At 52.0% G+C, this 21952-nt stretch overlaps 2 protein-coding genes across 3 annotated transcripts in view; one reads left to right on the forward strand and one right to left on the reverse strand.

The window, feature by feature from the left end:
* Positions 1-8536, forward strand: part of STK32A (serine/threonine kinase 32A) — a 34695-nt gene extending 26159 nt beyond the window's left edge. The window contains exons 8-13 of the mRNA XM_040605197.1: positions 618-715; positions 2350-2466; positions 4473-4598; positions 5516-5644; positions 6008-6072; positions 6475-8536. Of these exons, the coding sequence (XP_040461131.1) occupies positions 618-715; positions 2350-2466; positions 4473-4598; positions 5516-5644; positions 6008-6072; positions 6475-6568 (629 nt within the window). The 3' untranslated portion in view covers positions 6569-8536. The remainder of the gene's footprint in view (positions 1-617; positions 716-2349; positions 2467-4472; positions 4599-5515; positions 5645-6007; positions 6073-6474) is intronic.
* A 1605-nt stretch (positions 8537-10141) lies between these two features.
* The window catches only part of DPYSL3 (dihydropyrimidinase like 3), a 39088-nt gene continuing 27277 nt past the window's right edge, over positions 10142-21952 (reverse strand). For both annotated transcript variants that reach the window (XM_040604739.1, XM_040604740.1), the window contains exons 7-14: positions 20823-20891; positions 18195-18315; positions 15988-16144; positions 13391-13532; positions 12871-13041; positions 12091-12270; positions 11309-11471; positions 10142-10840 (exon numbers count right to left, since the gene is read on the reverse strand). In XM_040604739.1, coding sequence (XP_040460673.1) covers positions 10752-10840; positions 11309-11471; positions 12091-12270; positions 12871-13041; positions 13391-13532; positions 15988-16144; positions 18195-18315; positions 20823-20891 — 1092 coding nt within the window. In that variant the 3' untranslated portion in view covers positions 10142-10751. The remainder of the gene's footprint in view (positions 10841-11308; positions 11472-12090; positions 12271-12870; positions 13042-13390; positions 13533-15987; positions 16145-18194; positions 18316-20822; positions 20892-21952) is intronic.

The raw sequence follows: 21952 nt of genomic DNA on the forward strand, positions 1-21952 counted from the left end.
TCTGTTGAAGCAGAAATTATTGGCAGTCCCATTCCACCGGTGGGGAGGGTAAGGCAGAGCAGCTGAAACGCTTGCTTGGGTTTCAAGACAGTAGAAAATGTTCCTCCCGGTGCTAATTGCACATGCGGCTAGTCGGCGGGGTCAGGGCTTCAAGGGGTGGCTGCTCCCAGGGCAGGCACGTGTCTGGGCAGAGCGGGGTGCTGGGAACTGGGTCAGGGCAGAGAGGTGTGCAGTGCCGGGCAGGATGGGACCGGTGGGTGCTGCCGTGTGGCTGCAGGGAGCAGCAGAGTGGGTGCGGCGGGATGCCTCTGCGCTGCAAGGCTGAGAGTGGGGGGAACCTGACAGAGACCACAGAATGAACTGCCCCAGGGAAACCTCTGCGCTCTGGTTCATGCCCACTGCAGCGGTGTTTTGGTAAAGCGCCGATCTACAGCCATGTGCCATTGGTCTGGAGAAAAAAGCAGAAATTGGCAAAGGCAGGTGAAGGGTAAGACACGGGTTTGTGCCCAGGGCAGAGTAGCAGGGATGCTCTCTCGGCACGGGTCAAGCATTCTGTGTTGCTCATTTCCACTCCAGACTGCAGCAAGGCAAACTTTTTCCTTTTCTGTATTCTACAGCACCTGAAATGTTTAACTCTGCAAAACCCACCGGCTATTCCTTTGCTGTGGACTGGTGGTCACTGGGAGTCACTGCCTACGAGCTGCTCAGGACCCGGGTACGGTGCGCGTGGCTCCGGTCCCCGTCGCCGGTTGGCATAAGCTCTGGGTTGACACAAGCTGGGCAAGGCGAGCGAGTGGCAGTGCCTGAAGTTGGGTCTGTGATATAATTGGCTTTGAGTTCCCATCCTGTGGGGAAAAAAAGAAAACTTGAAAAAAATCTCGTTGCTGTTGTAATGAGATTGAGCAGTTTGAGTAAACACAAACTGCAATGCATGAATTATTAATAACGCATAATCCCTGCCTGCCCCATCAGTGGTCTGCTTCTACCTCAGGTAGGGTTGGGGGCCTCACAGACAGACGGCTAGGTTAGTGTTTTAGAAGTGTAGTGTAAAAAAAGCGGGACAAAAGTATTTAAATTACATTCTTCTAAGCAAAAGGTTGTTTAAAATCTTGTGAAGCTAGGAAACTTCTTTTGGTACGAGCATGCAAAACACCTTTTTAAGAAACTCTATCGTCAGTCTTCACAGAAAGTCTAAAAAAGATGTTTTGATGAATATATTTTAAAGAACAGATTTTCAAATTAATTTGTGTATCTCAAATTGTGAGTGACCCAGGTAGCACACATTAAGGGGACGTGGCTCTCTGACCTGCTGGGTATCTGAAGCCATGTGCCCCCTGTAAACATACTAATATAATACTTGAGTTTTCCATTTGTGATGTTAAATGAATGGCAGGAGTGTTCATCACATTGACTTTTGACTTGATGGCAAGCAGATGGGAGCAGAAACGGTTAGGTGTTCCAGCTGATGGCACAGCCGTGGTAAGAGGGTGGCACCAGTGGTGGTCACCGTGGGGAGGAGGTGAAGGGAGACCTTGAGGTCCGTCTAGTGCCAGTACACATTAAGTATAATGCACCTGGTTCGATCTCACAATTTATATCTACTGTTTTTTAAATGTATATTTAACACCCTTACCCTCCCAAGACACTGTAAAAATATGGGAATCAAAAATCTTTCAAAATGGGAACACTCTACTCTTGTAAATCCTCCCAGGTGGGCAGTGGTGTTGTAGCTGGGAGCTGAACGGGGAGGTGACTCACCTGCCCCGTCACGCCGGCTGTACGTTGCCTATAGCTGGAGGTGGCCAGGTGCTGAGCTGGGGCTGGGGCAGCCCTGTGCTCCAAAGGGACAGGTCATCCTGCAGCCTGGTGTCCCAGCCGTGCTTGTAACCCTCCTGGGACATGTTTTTTTCAGCCGGTTTGACAGGTGGGAGAAATCCTGCTCCTGTTCACTTGTGGTGTCTCCAACATGAGTGAAGAACTGAAAAGAGCAACACGTTTTACAGGGAATGTTGGGAGCGCTCTAGCCACAGCACCAGCTGTATAAAAAGCCTTTTTGATACCCCTGCAAGACACAGGTATTGAAACAATTGAAACAAGCTGGCTAACGATGCTAACTTGTGGGTGTTGCTCCCATTGTCTGTTGTGCTGTTTAAATATCTAGTGATCGTTGTTCTTACTGACATTATTATTTTGTTTATTTCAACTGAGCTGCCATCACATGGGGAGACTTTCAACAGGAGGCCCGAGGAATAGGCAGAGACCGTTTGTAGCTTCTTTGCTTTAAAAAGATTTCCCAAGGAGTCTGACAAAGCAGATAAATTAAAACGCTTTCCTTGTGGCGTTTTTCAGAGGCCGTATCATATCCGCTCCAGCACTTCCACAAATGAAATCGCTCACGTGTTCAGGACGGCCACAGTGATGTACCCTGCTGCCTGGTCTGCGGACATGGTAGCACTGATCAAAAAGGTGAGGGCAGCCAGGGAAGCGCCTGGCGCAGGGGCTGCCACGTGTGGGTCCTGTCTGGGCGCCTGCTAAAGCACCTGCCCTCGTGCTTTGTAGCCGTTGCAGTAAATTGTGGGGAGTCATCGCAAGCTGTGTCCAGACGCAGTGTTAGTGACCTTCAGATGGTGCCATCTGATAAATAGCCAGCTTTTAATGTTGTAGCCGCACTAGTGTAATAACCAGTTAGCAGTACAGTGTCCTGGGCTGGTGGGATGAAATCTGTGCCGGCCAGCGCAGCTGCTGCTAATGCATCTCTTCTAAGGTCACACGCAGTCTTTGCTTCCAGAGTTCCTCCTCTGACTTTGTCTCTATGGAATGACGTAACTTAGAAGTAGATATTAATGTATATGTCAAAAAATTTGGCCAAAAACCAGCATACATTTTTTTATTTTGAAAAAAAAAAAATTCTCCCAACAATTAAAAGATTTGCAAGAAGTGCTGATGCTGTTGAAATCTTTCCGTGCCATGTGGTTTATGCACCACTGTAATTATTTTTTTAGTAAAGCTGTTATCAAAATTGCTTCAAAATCATTACTGGAATCATTCTGAAGCTGAAATCATGTTTGAAGTGGAGCCATAGCTTCAATAAACAAAACTATTGCTTGACAGTGTCAGGCGCTGTTTGCATACAGTGGCAGCAAAGATGAAATGCCAAACCTTGCATAACGGCACTAGCTGCGTATTTTGGATAGTATGGAAATAGTTTTCTAATTTTCAAATGAGTATAGGCAATATAGTAGTACTTCATGTAGCTTTCATCTATTTTTTGTTCCAAACAGTATGAAGAAGTATTTTGCCGTCTCTAATGAAATACTCTCAAAAGTTTTAAATGAAAATGAGACATAAATTCTTTGCATGAGACAGAACCAATGGCATATTTTCCAAGAAGAAAGTTGAAGAATATCTCAATTTGCTTAAAATGAAATAGAGCTAATATTTCATTAAGCCTAACAGTAATACAGAGATATTTACTGCAGATGTCCTCTGTGTTGTTATGCTGGAAGTTTTTCCCTGGACCACAGCGTGCCGCGAGCCATATAGGTTCCCTTGTGAATAAATAATGCAATGTCACAATTAAATTTCCCAGTGCCCCTCTGCAGTTGGTTTAACAGCCAGATGTATTATTTATGAGGCCACTGTGGTTCTGTCCTGGCTCAGACATCTGTGAATTTCTGTGTTTATTAATGTTCAAGGTAAATAATCGTTCCTCGCCAAGCCTCATTGCTCACGTGAGGATGGGATTGCAGAGCTGATGGGAGCACAGGGCTGCGCGGGGGGCGACCTGGGGGACACACCTCCGTGCCCTGGCTGCCCACAGCCGGTGCCCCATGGTGGGGCTGGGGGGGTCACCTCATCCACCCCTTTCCCAAGGGTTTGGGTGGTTTGGTTTTCCTCCTAGGTTTTGGAGTGCATGCTATCGGGAGTTGATGCAATGTCAAATCCTTGAACTTTGGAGGCAAACCTCAATCATTTCTTTCTACAGCAGTAATTCCTACAGCAATGTTTAAAAAAAATGCTGAAAATAAGCTGTGTGAATGCATTATTTCACACTGGAATTATACTTACGAATATTCCATTACTAGAGTGGGAAAACAGGGGATGATTTTCTGATACGGTGTTAAGTTGGGAAGACAAAGGCATGAGTTTAACTCCCCGTTCTGAAACAAATGCTTATTTTTAACCTTGGGCAAATTGTTTAATGTCATGGTACTGCCTCGTTGCCGGCTCCTATAACGTGGGTAAAAGTTGTTCGTAAAAATGATAATGAATAGACTGTGAGCCCTTGGCATCCACTGGCAAAGGGAAGCTGAGCCAGAGCACAGAGGAGAGGCACCCAGCTGAAGTGCGGGCGATAACGCAGCGGTCCTGAGCCCCGCTCGGTGCTACAGGCACTTCTGTGAGTACCTCATCTCTGACTTCGAATCTCAGGGTCTTGCTTTCTCACCTCTTCCATTTAACTCTGGCTGCAGTTGCTTGAGGTGAACCCTGAGAGGCGTTTTTCTCAGCTGAAAGATATCCAGGACTTCCCGTATCTGTCCGATGTGAACTGGGATGCTGTTCTCCAGAAAAGGATCATGCCAGGATTCATTCCCACGGTAAGGCAATTCGATTTTACAAGGTTCTCAGTGTGCCCAAGTCTTACACGCTGTAGCCTGCCCTCACACCTGGCACCACATCGTGGGACATTCTTAAACATTTCCAGAAGAACATCAGATGTCATTGAGGACGGGGGAAAAGAGAGGCCGGGGCAACATCCTCACTTTCCTGTGGGTGTAGTAAAGACTAATGGGGGATGACTACAAAGTGTGGGTGCCCCAAAATTAATCTGCTTTTTTAATAACATTCCCTGTTAGCAGCCTGGAGGGCACCTGCCGTTCTGCCATAATTGTTCCTTCCCGTAATGGCTCTCCCTAACAAGCCCATTGTTCAACGTAAAATAACACATACAGTAGATTACTGTTTCTGATCCTTTTTTAATTGGATTAAAACAGCACAGATGTAACATAACCCTTAGGGAAAATAATCCAAGGACTGTGGTGTGCAGTGCTACTCTGACTGTTTTTCAGCCAAACGAAAGTTGGGCTAAGCTATGAGTATTTGTTAATGTATTATTATATATTTTTATTAAATATAAATATTTATTATCTATTCCCCCCTCAGTTGCTGGTTTTCTCTGTGGTGGGTTTATTGCTTTTGCTATTGCTTTAAAACCAGTCCTGCAGGCTGCTGCACTCCTCCCAGCCAAGACACCCTGTCCTTGCTGTCACTTCAAAGCAGCCAAAGGGCAGAGTAGAAGCAGTGAGCACAAAAGGAGCAATTGTCACACCTTGACAGTGTCCCCTGGCTGAAGGAACTGATAAAATATGTAAGAAGTACAGCAGGCATTCTGGCTATGTGTGCAGTTGTAATTAGTTTATTTTTTACAAAATTCAGCTCCCAGGCACGGTGCAGTTTGAGACACATTTCCAGGCAGGCTCCGATCACTTAGGGCCACCTTTTCTCTCTCCTCCAGAAAGGCAGACTGAACTGTGACCCAACCTTTGAACTAGAAGAAATGATCCTAGAATCCAAACCTCTTCACAAGAAAAAAAAGCGCTTGGCTAAGAAGGAGAAAGACACCAGCAAAAGCAATTCCTCCCAGGTGAGAGCACGCAGGTACAAGCACGTGGTCAAGGGAGTCCCTCATTTTGCAAGAAAGCTGTTTGTCATTTAGCTATCTAGCAAGACCACAGCAAACTGTTTAAACAGGCCACTTTTTTCCCTTGGGACCAACTTTATTCCCAAAACTTTTCCATATCTTCCCCTGAGTGGAAGGCAGCATATATACCCGCCAGTCTGGTATGAGAGGAGAGTCTCAATGCCGTTCTCCCCACTGGGGGGCTAAAGATGAGAGCTAAGATTTACAGCCATCTCCCCGTCTCCTTGAAATTGTCCTTGTAATGTCTTTCTGTGGCAACTGTGAATTTATTCCTCGTGTTTTTATTTTTCTACTTGAATGTGAAAGACCTGCCATCTTCAAAAGCACCTGGAGATGCTCCAGAGGGACTTCATTGTTTTCAACAGAGAAAAGTAAGTCCTGATGCAGAGGCAGTGTATGAGACCCTGGCCCTTGTCAGGGCCTCTGGCAGAGCCGGGGTGTGGGCACCCTGGTGAACAGGGGGGTCAGGGCATCTGCCAGGGCAGAGGCAGCGTTTCTGGCCTTGAGGCAGCGGCTGGGCACACGGCCACCAGCTGCATTAATTGCCTCATTTGTGCACACGGACTGTTACTGTTGGGGCTGGGGGCTCGGAGGGCTGCAGGGGCTGGGGGCTGGGGTGGCTGGGGGCTGCAGGAGCCTGGAGCTGCAGGTGCAGCCATGCAGTGGGTGGCAGCTCGGCCAGAGGACGGGATGCTCGTGGGCAGCCGTGGTGCTGCGTGGCCGGCACTGCCTGGTGGTCCCTCACGGCTCAGCCGACCCTTTCTCTCCCTAAGGGTGAGAGACCACCGCAGCGACACCCAGGGAGCCATAGCGCTGGTGAAAAGCAGAGGCGCCTACAAGGAGGACAACCAGAACAACCACCTCTGATTGCGGCACAGCCCCTGCTGGCTGTCCTGGGGGCCGGTGCACACCCACCCACTCACCTTCACGCTGCTGGGCCACCGAACTCACCTGCTGCTGCCGGGACAGTGCTGATGGCCCAGGGCAGGTGGCCGCGTGGGAGCGGGGACACCCATCCCTCTGCCTTCCAGCCCACGGCCGGCAGACCCTGGGTGTGCGGGAGGGGCTATGGGTGCTGCCTCCGCCGTTCCCCGCAGTCGGTTGGACTCTGTTCCTATTATTTTGCCTTTCTTGGCGGCAGGAATGTGACCGTGTGATCGTGGATGGCAGTACTCACCCTTTGGCTCGGCTAGCCGGCATCACAGCCCTGGCGCTGCCTGCGCGGCGGCGGCCAGCGGCATAACTGAAGGGCTGAGTGCGCGTTGTTCAGAGCGGTGTCACCGCTTGCATCAGTCCTGGTGATGCTGTGAGTCCAAGCTCTGGGGAGGGTGGGACTCCCCATGGGCTCACTGCTGGTTGCTCCAGCTGGAAGAAGCTTCTCTCAGCTGCAGGGTCACCACCAGTGCCCAGTGACAAAGGCGCCCTTTGCCTACAGATGCCTCCTGTGAACACCCCGTGAGTGTGGGCATGGAGGGCTGGAAGTGGCAATGATTGATCGATCTCCTTCCTTTGCTGGGAGGAGGCAGCAGTGGTTTCCCCTCCCTTTCCCCACTCTCCATGCTGGTTCCTGTTCCCATTTCTCGCAGAGCAGGACTGGCGTGGTGGGTGGTCAGAGCATGCAAGCAAATGCAGAAATGAAGAGGTAACAACCAGGCACCGGTAAATAACCAGCATCCAGTTGCTTTTCCAGGCCCACCTGAAAAAAACATTGATCATCACATTAAACTACTGCAGTTCACTGAATCCAATTGGATTTGGCTTCCAACACCAGAGGTAAATTTGATTGTGCTTTTTTAATCTCTCTACCACTGAAATCATTCTTGATTTAAGCAGCTCTTGTAGTCCTGTGCGCTCTTTGCCAATGCTGAGATTGGCCAAAGCATTTCTATTACAGTAATGCTGGGAATGATGTCATTATTTAAATGCTTTGGCAGACTGGAGCTTTCATGTCCTTATTTCACGGTTTTTTCCTATACTCAGCAATATAATGAATTTGTGATGAACTATTTGCCTCCCATTTACCCAAAGGTGTTCCTTGTATCCCCTGTGCCTTCCTTTCTTTCTCTGGCTAAATCTGATCAACTCGAAGAGCTGAATGAAAGCAACAGCAAATGAAAGGCTCATGTGAGCCTTCCCATGGATTGCCTTGGATGCCTGGGTCTCCCCTCCGTGGCGGTGGTGTCTCTTGGGGGATGCAGTGGAGAATCAGGAACATTTCTGTGCTGCAGGAAGGCTAAGCAGGGCAGAGCAGTGTGGCCACAATGGGTCTGTACAGGGTCCTGACCAAGCCCTGTCCCACTGACTCTGGGGAACAGATGCTCTGGGCAGCCTGGTTTGTGTGGGTGATGCTGGAGAGCCCCAGCTCTGTGCTGAGAGCTCTGGTGTTTGCCTCTGTGCCTCCACCCTGCCAGCTTCAACCCTTGTGGGACAGTTTCTGCACTGCCTTTGCAGAAACTTTTTTTTTTGCAGTAATTTCTGACAGAAATGTGAGTGGCACCAAACACGGTTCTAGGTCCTGATACCTTTGTTAACAGGAGGGTACAGGGGGGCTGCTGGCACAGCAGTGCAAGCACCTCCCTGGGTTCCAAGGGGACCTGTTCTGACTTGCCCTGTGCATCCTCTTCCTGACATGGTGCCGTGGCAGCATGTACCCCACCTGTGTACAATAAAGATAAGCAGTCCCCAGTTTTAGATGACTACAGCCGTTTCTTTGCTGCCATCACATGAAGATGCAGGGAAAGGGGAAGCCAGTTCTGAGGGAGGGCTGCAGGAACTGAGGGCTGCAGCACTCGCTATGCAGCATACCCCGCTTTCCTCTGCCCAGCTGGCAAGGGCCTTGCAGGCGCACAGATGGATGTGCTGTGCCACCACCTTCCAGCACCTGGTTTGCTTTGCTCAGGTCAGGCTCTTGGCGTAGCTGCAGCACAGTGTGTGCACGCGGGCCAGGGAGCGGGGGGCAGCAGCATTGCTGTGCATTGCTAGTGTGGAAACAACCGACCCTCTTCTGTCTAGGGAGCTGCAAAGCTGGAGTGGACTTAGTTCACCAGTAAGGGGTTATCAAGAGTCCTCAGAGGGGGTCATTGCAAGGGGAAAGCCACCTTTCCCTGCTAAGTCACAGCATGCCCCAATTAATAGCACCCTTCCCCAGCCACCCCTGCTTCTGAGCAATAAGACTTCCGAGCCGAGTAGGGGTCTCCACGTCTCCCTGCCTTCACTCTTGTCATTCCCAGGGAGGCCAGCCAGAGCACCCGCAGCACTTCCCATGGATTCTCTCTTCTTTGCCCAGTCCTGCACCAGGTCTGGGGCCAGGCACAGTCAAGAGGTTCTGTGCCAACAGCTGTACCCATCCCCTGCACAGCACACAGCTATCATCACCTTGCTCTGGTGTGGGTGTTGGTTTGTACACCACCTGTGTTCATCTGGAGCCACAGACAAGGAATCTAGTCCTGCTCCTCGCTAGGGAAAAACCGACTGCTGTATAAATACTGTTGTACTGGCTGACAGAAAAAAAACCAACCCAACCCCCCAAAAACTCAAGTACTTTAAATGGCACCTTTAAAAATCCCCCAACGACTCCTACAACCATCTCTCCTTTCCCAACTTCCTCTGTAAACAGAGGCACAGTCTCAGCTTAATAACTACCAGGAAACAGGGAAAAATCTTTAATTACTTAATAGCAGGACTTCACAAAACTTTATAAAGTACGAACAGCTTTCCCTACCCCTGGCACAACTATTCTGGCATGGCCCCTTAAGGGCTGCTGCACGGACAACTTGTCCTGTCTGAGTTGCAGGCATGTAAAAACAAATATTTCAAGGTCAAATACTTAAGGAAAAAAAAAAGTATTTATTTAGCATAGCCTAAATTGACACGTAATTTTTGTAAAATTTAAAAAACAATCAAGGGGGTTTTTGCATGCTTTGCAAGCCTTACAAGGCTGTGACCCTCAGTTTGATAAACACTGCTTGATAGAAGGGGAGCATTTAACTCACAGGTGCCCACAGAAAACAGCCTCCAAGCCAGCCCCAGCTGGGGAGACACAAACACTGCCCAGGCAGGGCCGTGCGGAGCTGGTCTCTTGTCACCACACAGGTGACAGGCGCAGCTCTGGCTGGGCATTAACAGCCTGTGGTAGCCAGGTCAGGCTGCAGCCAGAGACCAGACGGACAAACCAAATGGACTTTTACAAACACTTGCAATGTGGTCTTTTGCCAATAGCTTTGCTTTTGCCCATGAAGTTACACCAATACGCTGACACCTACAGCAGCAAGCACCCCACGCTTTCCCCCAGACAGCCTGTCCCTGCACCACAGCTCCTCCAGCTCAAACATCGCCCAAAGCCCCTCCTGGAGCCCAGCTTGCCCACAGGGCACAGCTTCACACCACCCCTGCCCAGCAGCAGCAGCCTGAGGAATAAAAAAAAGCCAACCAGCAACATGAGTTGTTTGAAGGAACAACTTTTTTTTTTTAATAAAGTGTACAAAGTAGTAAAACTCCTTACATGAGGTGCTGTGACAGCTGTTACAGAGATGATTTGGGCTCCCTCATGGGCCTCATGGTGAAACTCCAACAAGCGTTGAGTGGAGACAAAGGACATGAACACGACAGAGACCCACCTGCCCCTAGCAGCTCCCGCGAACCTGGCCTCCCCGTCCCACACTGTGGCTCCGGCCGGCCCCCACCACTTCACCTGCCTGGCTGGCTCGCTCACACCGGGTCGTTTCTGCTGTCCCACATCATGGCATCCCACACGCGTTCAACACGAATAACACACTGAACCGAGCGACCTGTCTGAGCGGCATGCATACAGAAAGGAAGAGTAAAAACACAACCCGACCAAACCCACAACAACAGAATTTTAAGGCTATGCATAAAACAAAATGAAGCAGTATCTTTAAAGCTAGGTAGCAAGTAGCATTTGTGAAACATAAGGCTTGAGGCTTATTGATTCTTCAGAACAGGTTTATTTGCTTTTCCTTCTTAAACACCAATGTACCATTTTTCTTCCTTCACTTGAACAGGGATTTTGTTTCCTTCTCGGCAGGGGCATTTAACTCAGGGAGGTTATGTTGGAGCGGCCTCCTGGGGGTGCGACGATGCGCTTGCTCGCTGAGCGAACACCTTCATCAACCTGGGTACCTGGGAGAGGACAAGAAAGCACAAAAGGAAGGGGGAAAGCAAAGAGTGTTTTCTTCACAGGACTGAGCAGTCAGGCAGCCTGGGGTCTTGCCAAAGGGCATCCTGAGGCTGGCTGCAGCAACCTGTTCCCCCTCCAACTCCAGTAACAGCCCTGAGAGCAGCAGCAGCTTGAATGTCTCTGTAGACACTCCTCCATGAACAGACCCACACGGCAGAAGCAGGGTCTGATGCTGTGCCGGCACCTCCACAGCCACAGTCTGCCTTGCTTCTACTGCAAGGTGCAGCATGCCAGAGGGCCAGCTCCAGCCGTGGCCTTTAAGGGACATGGAGGGTCTCTCCCTGCCATGCTCCACTCATGCTCGGCTCACCCCAGGCCATCTCCCAGCAGCCTCCTGCCCCAGCCCAGAGGCTGGGACAGCCTGGCCAGTGGCTCTGTGCCCTCCCAGCCCAGCCACCACATCTGTTCACCTGACAGGCTGAATCCAGACTGATGGAGGTTCCTGACGGGGGGTGTCTGCCGCGTGGGGGACCCCCTGGTTGACCCCGCAGGAGTGCCCCCCTTGGGCGTGGTGGTCAGGTCAAACACGGGTCCATCATACATGCCCCGGGGCACAGCATGCATCTCTGCCATCTGTCACCAGAGAGAAGACAGTGACATTTCTCTGCTCCCAGGGAGCATCCTGCCGATGGCAGCTCCACGCTCCAGCGATCCTTGGCTCCCCAGCCCCACTGCAGAGGTAATTCACACTGCCAACCCTGCACCCCCCTCTGCCCTGCACACCCAAGACCTCCCTGCAGCACTGAAGCCTGGCACAGCCCCCCACCCACCGCAAGCTGAGGGCCTCCCTTCCCTCCCACCCTGCAGAGTGTGCAGAGCCTGGTGCAACAGGCAACCCCTCAGCACAGGTGTATGCTGATGGATGGGGAAGGTCATTCTGCCCAGTCTCTCCATTTTTCACTCTGCACTTCCCTCCAGACTCTGGCTGCAGCAGGACAGCAACAAGGGCACGCATCCCACACTGCTGACCAGACGAGCATCTGCCTCCTGTGCTAGCACACCATCAACGCTAAGGTCAAAGCCCTCTACCCAAGTCTTAGCTATCCCAGCCGTAGGTTCAGAATACACCAGTCTGCCACAGTTTCCAGGGTCCAGTGAGAACAGCAGCAGAAAACCAACCCGTTATCAGAGAAGAAGACAATTTGGGCTAACAGTGCCCCAGTTTTGTCTCTTGGCACCTCCATCTCCTCACCTTCCTCCTGGCTTTGATGCGCTTGTAGACATAGTCAGGGAAAGGGCTGCTGGGCAGGAAGCGTCCAGTCCCCTGGGTCACATGCAGGTTGCCATCCTCCAGCATGATCTTCCCCTGGCATATAACAACCAGCGGGGCCCCACGTAGCTCCATCCCTTCAAAGATGTTGTATTCAGCTGCCTGCAGCAACCAGAGGATGGTGGTCAGGAGGGACAGGAGCACTGCCTGCCCACTCGGGGCTGTTTAGTCCCCACATCTCACTGCTGAAGTCACTAGTGCAGGGAAAGTAACAGCCTTCCCTGCCCCAGAGGATACCTCTATGTCACTAGTCCCTCACACTAAGAACCCACCAGAGCTCCCAACACAAACCAGGACCAGCTGCTTTAGAGCTCGTTGTGAGCAAGGACTCAAACAACAGAGGAGGGCAGGACCTAGGCCTGAGGTAAGGCATGAACAAAGCATGCTGGCAAAGCCAGGAAAAATTTGTACCTGGAAGAGGAACCCAGATAAGGAGAAATGTGTGCCCCTACACCTGCATGGGCCAGGCTCAGGAGAAGAGCAACAGAGCAGGGCGAGAAAAGCCCTGTATGCAGAGCCCAGGGTTCACAGACATGCTACCCCACAGTCACAGCTGGCATCACATGGAGCCTGGACTCAGTCCCTCCTCCTTGGAGCCCAGCACAGCAGTGCAGCACCACACTCGCAGCAGCCAGGCAGCCTTCACCCAGTGCCACTCGCACCCCACCCTCCAGCATTCCCACAGACAAGCAAAGGGCTTACAGACTGATGAGTTTTTGCTGTGACGATCTTCACTGCATCGGGATCCCATATAACCAGATCACTGTCTGAGCCCACTGCTATTCTCCCTTTCCGTGGGTACAGGTTGAAGATTTTCGCAGCATTAGTGCTTGTCACAGCCACAAACTGGTTTTCATCCATCTTCCCTGTGGCCTGCTCAGACACAAAGAGAACTAAGAGGTCTTATGGGAAAAGGGAGAGTAAGCGCCCCGGCAAGTACCAGACTCACTCCCACACAAGCCACTGGCTGGCTGGACCCAGACCGCTGCGGCTGATCTTGTTATTGGTGCCAGACAAACTGAAACCGGGGAGCATGGCCACAGCTCCTGGTTGTTCATGCTGAACCCATGACAGCTGCCTCTGCTGCTCTGGCTTGTCCTGACTCTCAAAGCCAGAGAGGAGAGACAGGCAGCTGGGTGCTCAGCTCTGCAGGGGCAAAAGCACAGGTCTCAGGTGCCTGCCAACCCTGCCCGCTCTGCCCTCTGCCTGGCATGACTCTTACCACTGCCTTGTCCCAGATGACAGACATTCGTTCCTCTATGCCGTTGGTCCCTTCTGGAATCGCTGTGAAGTTGTCTTTTCCAATTGCTTTCTGTGCGGTGCTGAATGTACAGTGGGCACTTCCCGAAACCTGCAGGTCACCACTGAGGGGTGGTGGTAACAAAATCATCGTCAGTTGTTTTGCTGTCAGACAACAGCAGGGACACGAGGGCCATGGATCCCCTCTGGGCACGGGCAGCCCCTGGCTCAGTTCTGTTTTACTCCACACCCTCATTTCTACAGCCCCTCAGTCTGAAGACTCCTACCCAACTCTGCCCCTGTGGCAGCTGCGTCATCTGGGAGCACGGGGGCAAGAGAGCTCTGCCATGCTGTGCTGCCCGCCAGTGGCACAGGCAGTACCCTGCACACGACAGGAGTCAGCAGCTTGGCTTCTGCAGGACAGGGTGGCCTTTGTGTCAAGCCAAAAGATGTCCTTCCATACCAACTCCATCATTTGCACTAACACAGAAAAAAAAAACAAACATCCCACTGTGAGTCAGAAAAAACATTTCTGGTAGTTTGTCAGGTCTGCTTGGGAAAGCAGCCTTTCTGCTGCACAGGGAGGAAGAGCCTCTCCACCCAAGGACTGTCCCCCACAGCCAACCCTTTCACCGGGTACTGCCAGCTCCTGCACCCCGAGGGGCAAGCACAGCCCTCCCCTGCCCCACAGCAAGCCTGCTGCAGGCTGGACAGGGGACACGGCTGCAGGAGCGGCTTACAGGGGGCTGAGCCTGTGGGCTACCGTTGCTTACAATGCCAGCCTTCCCCAGTGAGGAGAGCACTTCAGCCCTGCTCCAGGGCTCTGGCTTGAGACATTTCCTCTGGCAGGAGCTCACCAAGGCTCCTCTTAGCCCTGCATGGACAATGACAGCACGAGCTACAGCAGCCCACAGCGCAGACTGAGAAGGTGTGCTTGGAAGGGCAGCCTGGCCCAAGCTGCAGCATCTCTGCCACACCGCTACCACAAAAGTAGACGTCCCCCATGGCCACACAAAAACTTGACAGTGGGATGAAGAGAGTCAGGACTCCCTGGAAGCAGCTCTCTCCAGAAGGCCCAGAAAAGCTTCACTACGGTGCTCTGCACAGCTGCTGCCCAACACTTATCCAGAGCTCTCTGCCCAAAAGGGGCCACTGGTTGGACGAGATGCCCTGACCCATCCAGCTACTGACAATGATGGCAGAGGGCAGGAACAGGCAGAGCAAGCGAGCTGCTGACAGGCAAGGCAAGGTGAGGAACAGCCCATGGCTCCCTGGAAGTCACCCAGCTGCTGCTGAGCCCTCGGGGAGCAGCAGACAGGCAGCAGCTGGAAAGTCATCACTACTGGGCAAAAGGAAGCAGACCAGCTCAGGCCACCTCCCAGCACTCCCGCAGGAGGCAAGTGGTCCAAGCACCTGGGCTCCCAGACTGCCTGCACCTGAACCGGTGTGGCCATGACGTCTCTGCTCGGGGCTGCGAATCAGCCCTTAATCCACTAGTAATCTCCATCTTCCTCTGATAATTTCTGCCATATGTCTGACTGACTGCACAGCCACAGGCCCAGGCTGATGACACAACACGCTTCCTAATCTCCACCAGATTTATCCCGGTGGAAGAAAAGCCACCCAGCCCAGCTGGAGCTTCACAGCCTCTCCTCCTGCTGAAGCCTTACAGAAAACAGCAGAGGAAAGGTGTTAGGACAGATGCCTGTGGGCTGCAGGGACTTGCCTCTCTGAGATCTGGGGTGTATTTGAAGTGGAAGGGAAGGATTAGAAAGCCAGTTCAGGAGCTGGGCTCGCTTTTCCCTGCCAGTCCCTAACCTAAGGCCTTCTCCTAATTCATACATCCAGACCGAACAGAGGCATCTTTTACTCCTTGACCACAGCAAAATCCAGGGTGAGCTGCATATTCAGACTGCAAATGCACTGGCACCTCTCTTACACCAGCCATGGCATCTCCACCCTGGCATAACCCAGGTTTATCCTAACATGTCCCTCTGCCAAGACACCTCTTACTGACCAGTCATCCCTTGCTCATCTAGTCCTAATGTTTCCAGCATTACTTCAAAGGTCATTTCCATTTACAACCCGCCCAGCGTCAGTCATCCCCTGGCTAACACAGAGCAGCCGACACACGCACAGTTCCATGTGCAAGCACCGGGTGAGAGGGGTGTGCAATTCACACGTGGCGCGTGGACAGGGCCAGCCATGAGCTCTGTGTCCCTAGCTGCTGTGCGTGCCTTGCCAGTGAGAGGATGGAGTATAACTGTGAAAGGTCAAAGCAAATTGCTGAAGTGCTTTTGTTGTTTGCTCTCTATTTTCAACAAATCCCTGCCCCACCCCCTTGCCTTGAGGGTGAAAAAAGGACCTACCATCCCTGTCAGATGTGCACGAGCTGCCCTTAAAGGCCTCCGGCACTCCTCAGGCTGTACTACTGCTCACCTGCACAGGCGTGAGAAAATGCCCATTTTGTATTTGACCAGTGCCCCCCCAGCCTACCCACCCCAACCTCTTGCTTCCCCACCTGAGGTCAGAGTCCACTTCTAGCCAGTAACGGCATTGCCCAGCAGAGCTATCACTCACCTGGCCAGGAGGGAGTTGATGTAGTCAGGAGTTGTTGGGTCTGGGCTCAGAGGTGGAGAGACCACAAATGCTGCAGCCTTGGCCCAGTTCTTGCTCCAGTAGTGTGTCCCATCAGTCCCGAGACTGGCCGTGATCGGCTCACCAAACACCACATTGCCTGGAAAGGGGGACAGAAAGGACACTGTTTTGGTGGAGCCTGGAGACATTCTCTGTCCCACAGCACTACCAACAGCCTGCCGTGCCCAGAGAACACCCAGACCCATGCTGGGCTGTCCCACACCGCCTGCTTGGACCTCAGGTGCTGGGGCAGGCAGGAGGAACAGCAAGGCCCGCATCGATGTCAGGGGTGAGCCCTGTCCACCACCCCTGTAGGGCCCTCCTGCTTTAAGGGCACAGATCCTGCTGGTGCAGCAAGCCTGGCTGGAGCACAGTGCAGGAAGGCACAGCCACAGAGCTGTGTTCCCCAGAAGACACCACAGAGAGACAAACGATGCTTGCAACCCGGTCTCCTGTTCTAGCTGATGGCTGCTTTCCAACCTGCCCTGCCCCGACCACTCTCCTGGGAAGTGAGGCCCCTGGTCCCTGCCCCCCCCCCCCCCCCCCCCCCCCCGCAAGCACTGGTGTCCCCACGCTGTAGCGGGGGCATTTCACCCCACGGACTTTCAGTCCGAGAGCAACAGTCACACCTCAGAGCTGACCAGCTGCACAGGCACACCTGGCAGGAGACAGGCAACCTGATAAGAAATGACAGCCCGCAACGGCAGGCAGAGCACAACGCTGACACTGAACCCATGCCAGACCAGCAACCAAGCCTCTCACCATGTCCTTCGTCATCGGCTGCGCATTCTTCCTCCCTTATCCCTCATAAATATTTACCATGTGCCACCATAGACTGGCAGGCTAGTCCCCCTCTCCTGTTCCTCACTCACCTTCTGGTGCCCCACGCCAGGGACAGCCCCGGGGAGACAGCAGCAGGTGGTGACCAAACGCTTTTTGCGGAGCAGGGCTCGTCATGCTGCTAAGCTAGGATGGGGACTGAGAAATTGTGGTTTTCCTTCCAAATGCTCCACAGCCCGAGCAAGTACTTCTGGGAGACACTTGGCATTGCTATGTCCCACAGCTACCAACTCCACCAAGACCCTCTCTACAAATTCATTTTTTACATTTCCTCCTTCCCCTCTTTCTATAGAGGCTGCAGATCCTCAGAACCTTACTACCACTCAGCTCAAAGTTCTGTTCTCCCTGCCCAAAGGCAGGAGGGTGCACTGCTCCTTAACGCCCAGGAGAAACCCTGGTCCCAAAGCAGCCAGGCTGGCAGAACCCCCATGTCTGAGCTGGAATCAATGCACGTTGGCTAACCACAGGTACCTGCTGGTCACCCAGCCCAATCTGTGGACCAGCACCATCCTACAGTCCTGTTTGTAAGGGCGCCTCACTCACCCCAGACTGCACGTGTGCTCCTCTGCAAGCTGGCTGTGCAGCATGGAAGAAAGGTCCAGCTGGGCTGTTCCCAGACGGAAACCTGGGGTGGACACCGAGCGGTGCCTTTCAAAGTACCTGCGTGTGTTTACACGTGTCCTTCCTGCCAGCCAGGAGTGATGGACATGAGCAGGCAGCTGCTACTACAGGCACCTGGGGTCTGGCAGAGAAGAGCTGCCCACCAGCCTCCTCGTGCACCAGCTGATGGGGCAGGGGCACACAGTTCACTGAACGTGGCTCTGGATGTGCCCATGTGCATGTGGGGAGTCCCTGTGCTCCATCACCGGTGACAAACAGCCTCCAGCCACCCGAAAAGGCACCCAGGTGCCTCAGAGGGGCTGGCACTTCAAGGGGAAGCCAGAGCTATATGCAGCAGCTCAAACCACTTGCACAGGGATCGGACGAGTCTCCTCAGAGAGCCCTTCACAGCCACAGGCAAACTTTGGTGTTTAGAAGATTGCTCCTACTTGCAACCCACATGCTGACGTCACTTGACGTGCAACAGGAGGTGGCTCCATGTGATCGGGTGCAGTGTTCCCGTGCCCTTCACAAGTCAGGTAAATCCCTGAACTAGCTGCTCCCCCGCCAATGGGGAAGTACTAGACTACACTCAAGACACAGTGGTGGTCTTGGCAAAACAACCATGATGACACAGGGACCACTAAATCCAGCTGTCCAGGATCCCAGGGGCAACAGCAAGGCTGTGTGCAGCAGCAGCTGCCACTCACCTTTTTTTCTGGCTTGCGAGATGAGGTCAGCAGCGCTTTTGCTCATCACTTTAGTCACATAGAGAGGACAGTTGGTCTGGCTGGCAATAGTGATGGCCCGGAAGACAGCTTCGGCTTCCAGCTGGAAGAGAGAATAGTGCATGGCTGCAGAAGGGCACTGGGTGGCCAGGGAGGAGCCCGTGCTCCTCTTGGCACACCACGGATTGCTGCCAGCACCCCTGGCTCCCCAAGGGCAGGTTAACCAAGGAGACCCGAGGGGAGAAGCTTCAGTCTCCTCAGGGCCTGGCCTCCCCGCAGGCTGCAGCCACAGGACGCCTGGCAGGGGAGCACTGCCTGGTGCTCCGGGGCCAGCACAGAGCTGCATCTGCTGTTTTTTCCACTGCCTGGTTCCAGCTCTCCTGACAGCCAGAGAAGCCCAGGGACTGCTGCCCACGCCTGACAGCATGGCTCCCAGGCTGACGCCAGACAACAAAAGGGTCTGCCCTTCCAGATCACCCACTGCTCCAGGCTCTCCTGCGGCTGAATTTGGTTTAACCAAATGTCACCCTGCCCGTGGCTGGGGTGCAACGAGCTACATGCTGGTAGGTTGCTCCCGTCAGGGTCTGGCTGTCTGGGGCAGCTGCTGCTCATCCCAGCCTGCTGACACCCGCCCCACGCTTCACTGTCCTGCTGTTGGCAGAGGGTGCATTTCCATCACAGGGGATATCTTTGGACTATTACATCAGTCCGTGCTCAGCCTGAGTTCAACCCCAGAGGTTCTCCAAGTGTTTGCTCTACAGTTTGGCTTCAAGCTTCGGCATGAGAAAGTTCAAAACAGAAGCCTTAAAAAGACAATGTACCAATCGGCCAGCTCCCGGGGGAGGCCAGGGCCGCCAGCTGCAGGGAACGCAGCAGCTGGCCGGGTAAGCTTAACTCTCCCAGCAGCAGCACAACCAGACCACTGCACCCAGACACACGTGCACTCGTACACCTCTAGTACTTCTGCAGGCCTATTTGCTGCACAGTGAAAACAGGATTTTCTCTTCTGCTTAAAGACATTTTAAACACAAATCTAAACAAGAAAACATTTTTGTCAGCATACTTATGGACTTGAGTAGTTGACAGGGTTTAGCATATGGACGGGAGCAAACAGAGCCGTCACTGAATACCCTTTAGAGCAGGCAACAATCCAGGACAGCACCACCCTGCCCTACCAAACCACCACCAGCACTTGACAGAATAGCATGTCTTTAACTCCCACTGAGGTCCCTCGGGGACAGAGCAGACCCACAGAGCTATGGACCACTTCCCCTGTCCTTTGCTACCAACCTGAAGGCTTTACGGGAGGTAGAAGGGTTATTTGCGGTCTACCTAACATTTTCCCAGGTAGACTATGTTCTGGAAAAGGGACAGTGTTCATTTTCAAAGGCAATGAGATCTGGATTTGGCTGAACAGATGGCACCTAGAGCCTTCTTCCACTGCCCTCATCTGTCTTATGCTTTAATGGCATTTCAAGATCAAACACTCAACAGTGTTTTACTGGCTTTGGACGAGAAGAGCCACAGTGCTATCTTACGATAATAGGACAGTTCTCAAATCCTGGCACAACCACAGCATCCTGCAATTGCAGGTTAGCTTGCTAGCTAGAGGCAATGGGTCTAGAGCCATAAAAATAAATGGCAGTTTACACACAGTGGGACTCTGATCTACTGGATTTGACACTGAGTGTCTTCCCTGTACAGGAAAATGCTTTATACTCTCACACTTCAAAGAGAATAAGCACTGTAGTACACTAGGCTATATACGTTGTTACCAGCCACAATACAGTCAACTTCTTACACTTTTAGTTTAAGCCAATTGATTTCTATTTCCTGAAGTACAAATATATCCCTGTGCTCCCCTGCTTGGCTTTGCTATTGTACCAAATTCCTATTGTTTTCTTCTTTCACATGCTGTGGAGAAAGTTAAAAGCACCTCTCAGCAGGGAGCTATCTCAAGAAAACCTATCTAAAATTAGACTCAACTCAGATTAATGGACCAAACAGAAAAATACCCTGTGAGCTAAAATTAGAAGTAATCTAATTAGTGTCTTGACAATGATTTGTAACCAGGGAATTCCCCCCCTCTCCTTCCCTCCCACTCGTTCCACCAACATCTTTGTCCATCTGATTTTGAAACACACTTTAGACCCTAAGCAGAGATTAAGCAGAAAGAGGCTGGAATCTGTCTGCACTCTGACGGACGTGAACAGTGAATCTTCAGAGAAACTAAAACTCACCATTTGGTTCTTCCCAGGCCTCTCACACCCGTGGAGGCACCTATACAAGACAAATGCCCCCAGACCAGCCCCAAATGCTGCTACAGCCAAATAGACCTTTTTGTCGATAGATTAATCTCCGGGAGGCTCAGAAGCCCTCGTCTCTGCTAGGAGACTTGAGCAAGACTGGAAAGCGTTTGTCACAAATGTGCACTTTGCTCTTTCCTGAGCTGCTGATGGATAAGACTGTATTGCCTGTATAAACGAATACCCATGGATGCATACACACACACTGCTTGCTTGGCCCCACCACATACACTAAGCTCTACTGTGACCTGTGGGGAAAGCTCTTCAGTGCAGAGCAAGGCTGGTACTGTCCTTCGCATCTTACCTCCTCAGGTCTGCTCAGCACGTGGCCCTCAGGGCCAGTAATTCCCATCTCCAACATCCTGGTTTGTTCCTAGGACATCAAAAGGACAGAGGGACATTACAAGACTGTGAAACTATCAACTACACAGAAAAGCAGATCCCTCCTGTGTTGAGCCCTTCTGTCAGGACTGCCACCACTTTATGTCCTGTGGGACCACCATGCACAGCGAGAGGCTGCTGCACCCTCAAGGGGTTTGGGGTTTGAGAGAGAAGAAAGGGAGGATGTGGAAACAGGAGGGCTTGGAGGGAGCACGGACACCAAAGGAAACCTCTTGGATGAAATGAGCGGTGTGGGTGAAAAACAGGCACAAAACTCCCCAGTTCCACGCACACCACTTGATGTTTACAGTCCCTTTCCAAGGCCCTCCCTGACTCCCCTTCTGAAAAGCAAATTGTCCAAGTAGAAACTATTGAGAAAACAATCATTAAAACCAGCAAAAAAATTCTCCTCCCAAGGTTACTCCTGGGTCCCCAGTGATGTTATTTAATCACCTGGAAATCAGCAAGTGCTAAAACCTGTCCTGTGTAAATTTCTTTAGAAACGGGTGGTGTGGGGTGTTGGTTCCTGTATTAATGTTATTCCAAGTATTTTGCTGTTATAATTAAGACCATGGACAACTGTGTGTGGGCACCACATGCACTGGCCTGCCTATCTCCTGCCTGTACCCTAGAGATTTCTCTCATATTCCCTCATCTTAATCATCTCCTTTTGACAGAGGTCAAAGGAAACAGGCAAGGGGACTTCATGGTCTGCCCTGACCAAGGCACCTTTCTGGCCTTGGAGGCCTTCAGGCCTGGAGGATCTTTCTGACCCTCACATCTTCAACCACATGCTGTCACTGCCTGTGGCAATGCCCATGTCTGCTGCCACCCAACACCTGCCCTTGACTTGCAGAAACCATGTGCAGTTGCACAGCAAGCAACATTTCTCCAAGAGGTGTTGTGGAGCATGAAGTGGATGTACAGCAGCAGTAATAGTAAGCCTGTAAGCAAGCAGGTTTATGCACTTTTTCTTGCGTCTCCTAGAGTACTGAGTGTATTATGAGCATTAAATAATGCCACCAATCTCTGTCAGGACTGTGTAACTCCAGC

The sequence above is a fragment of the Falco naumanni genome, chromosome 8 (genome assembly GCF_017639655.2).
Source record: "Falco naumanni isolate bFalNau1 chromosome 8, bFalNau1.pat, whole genome shotgun sequence".
Lineage (NCBI taxonomy): Eukaryota > Metazoa > Chordata > Aves > Falconiformes > Falconidae > Falco > Falco naumanni.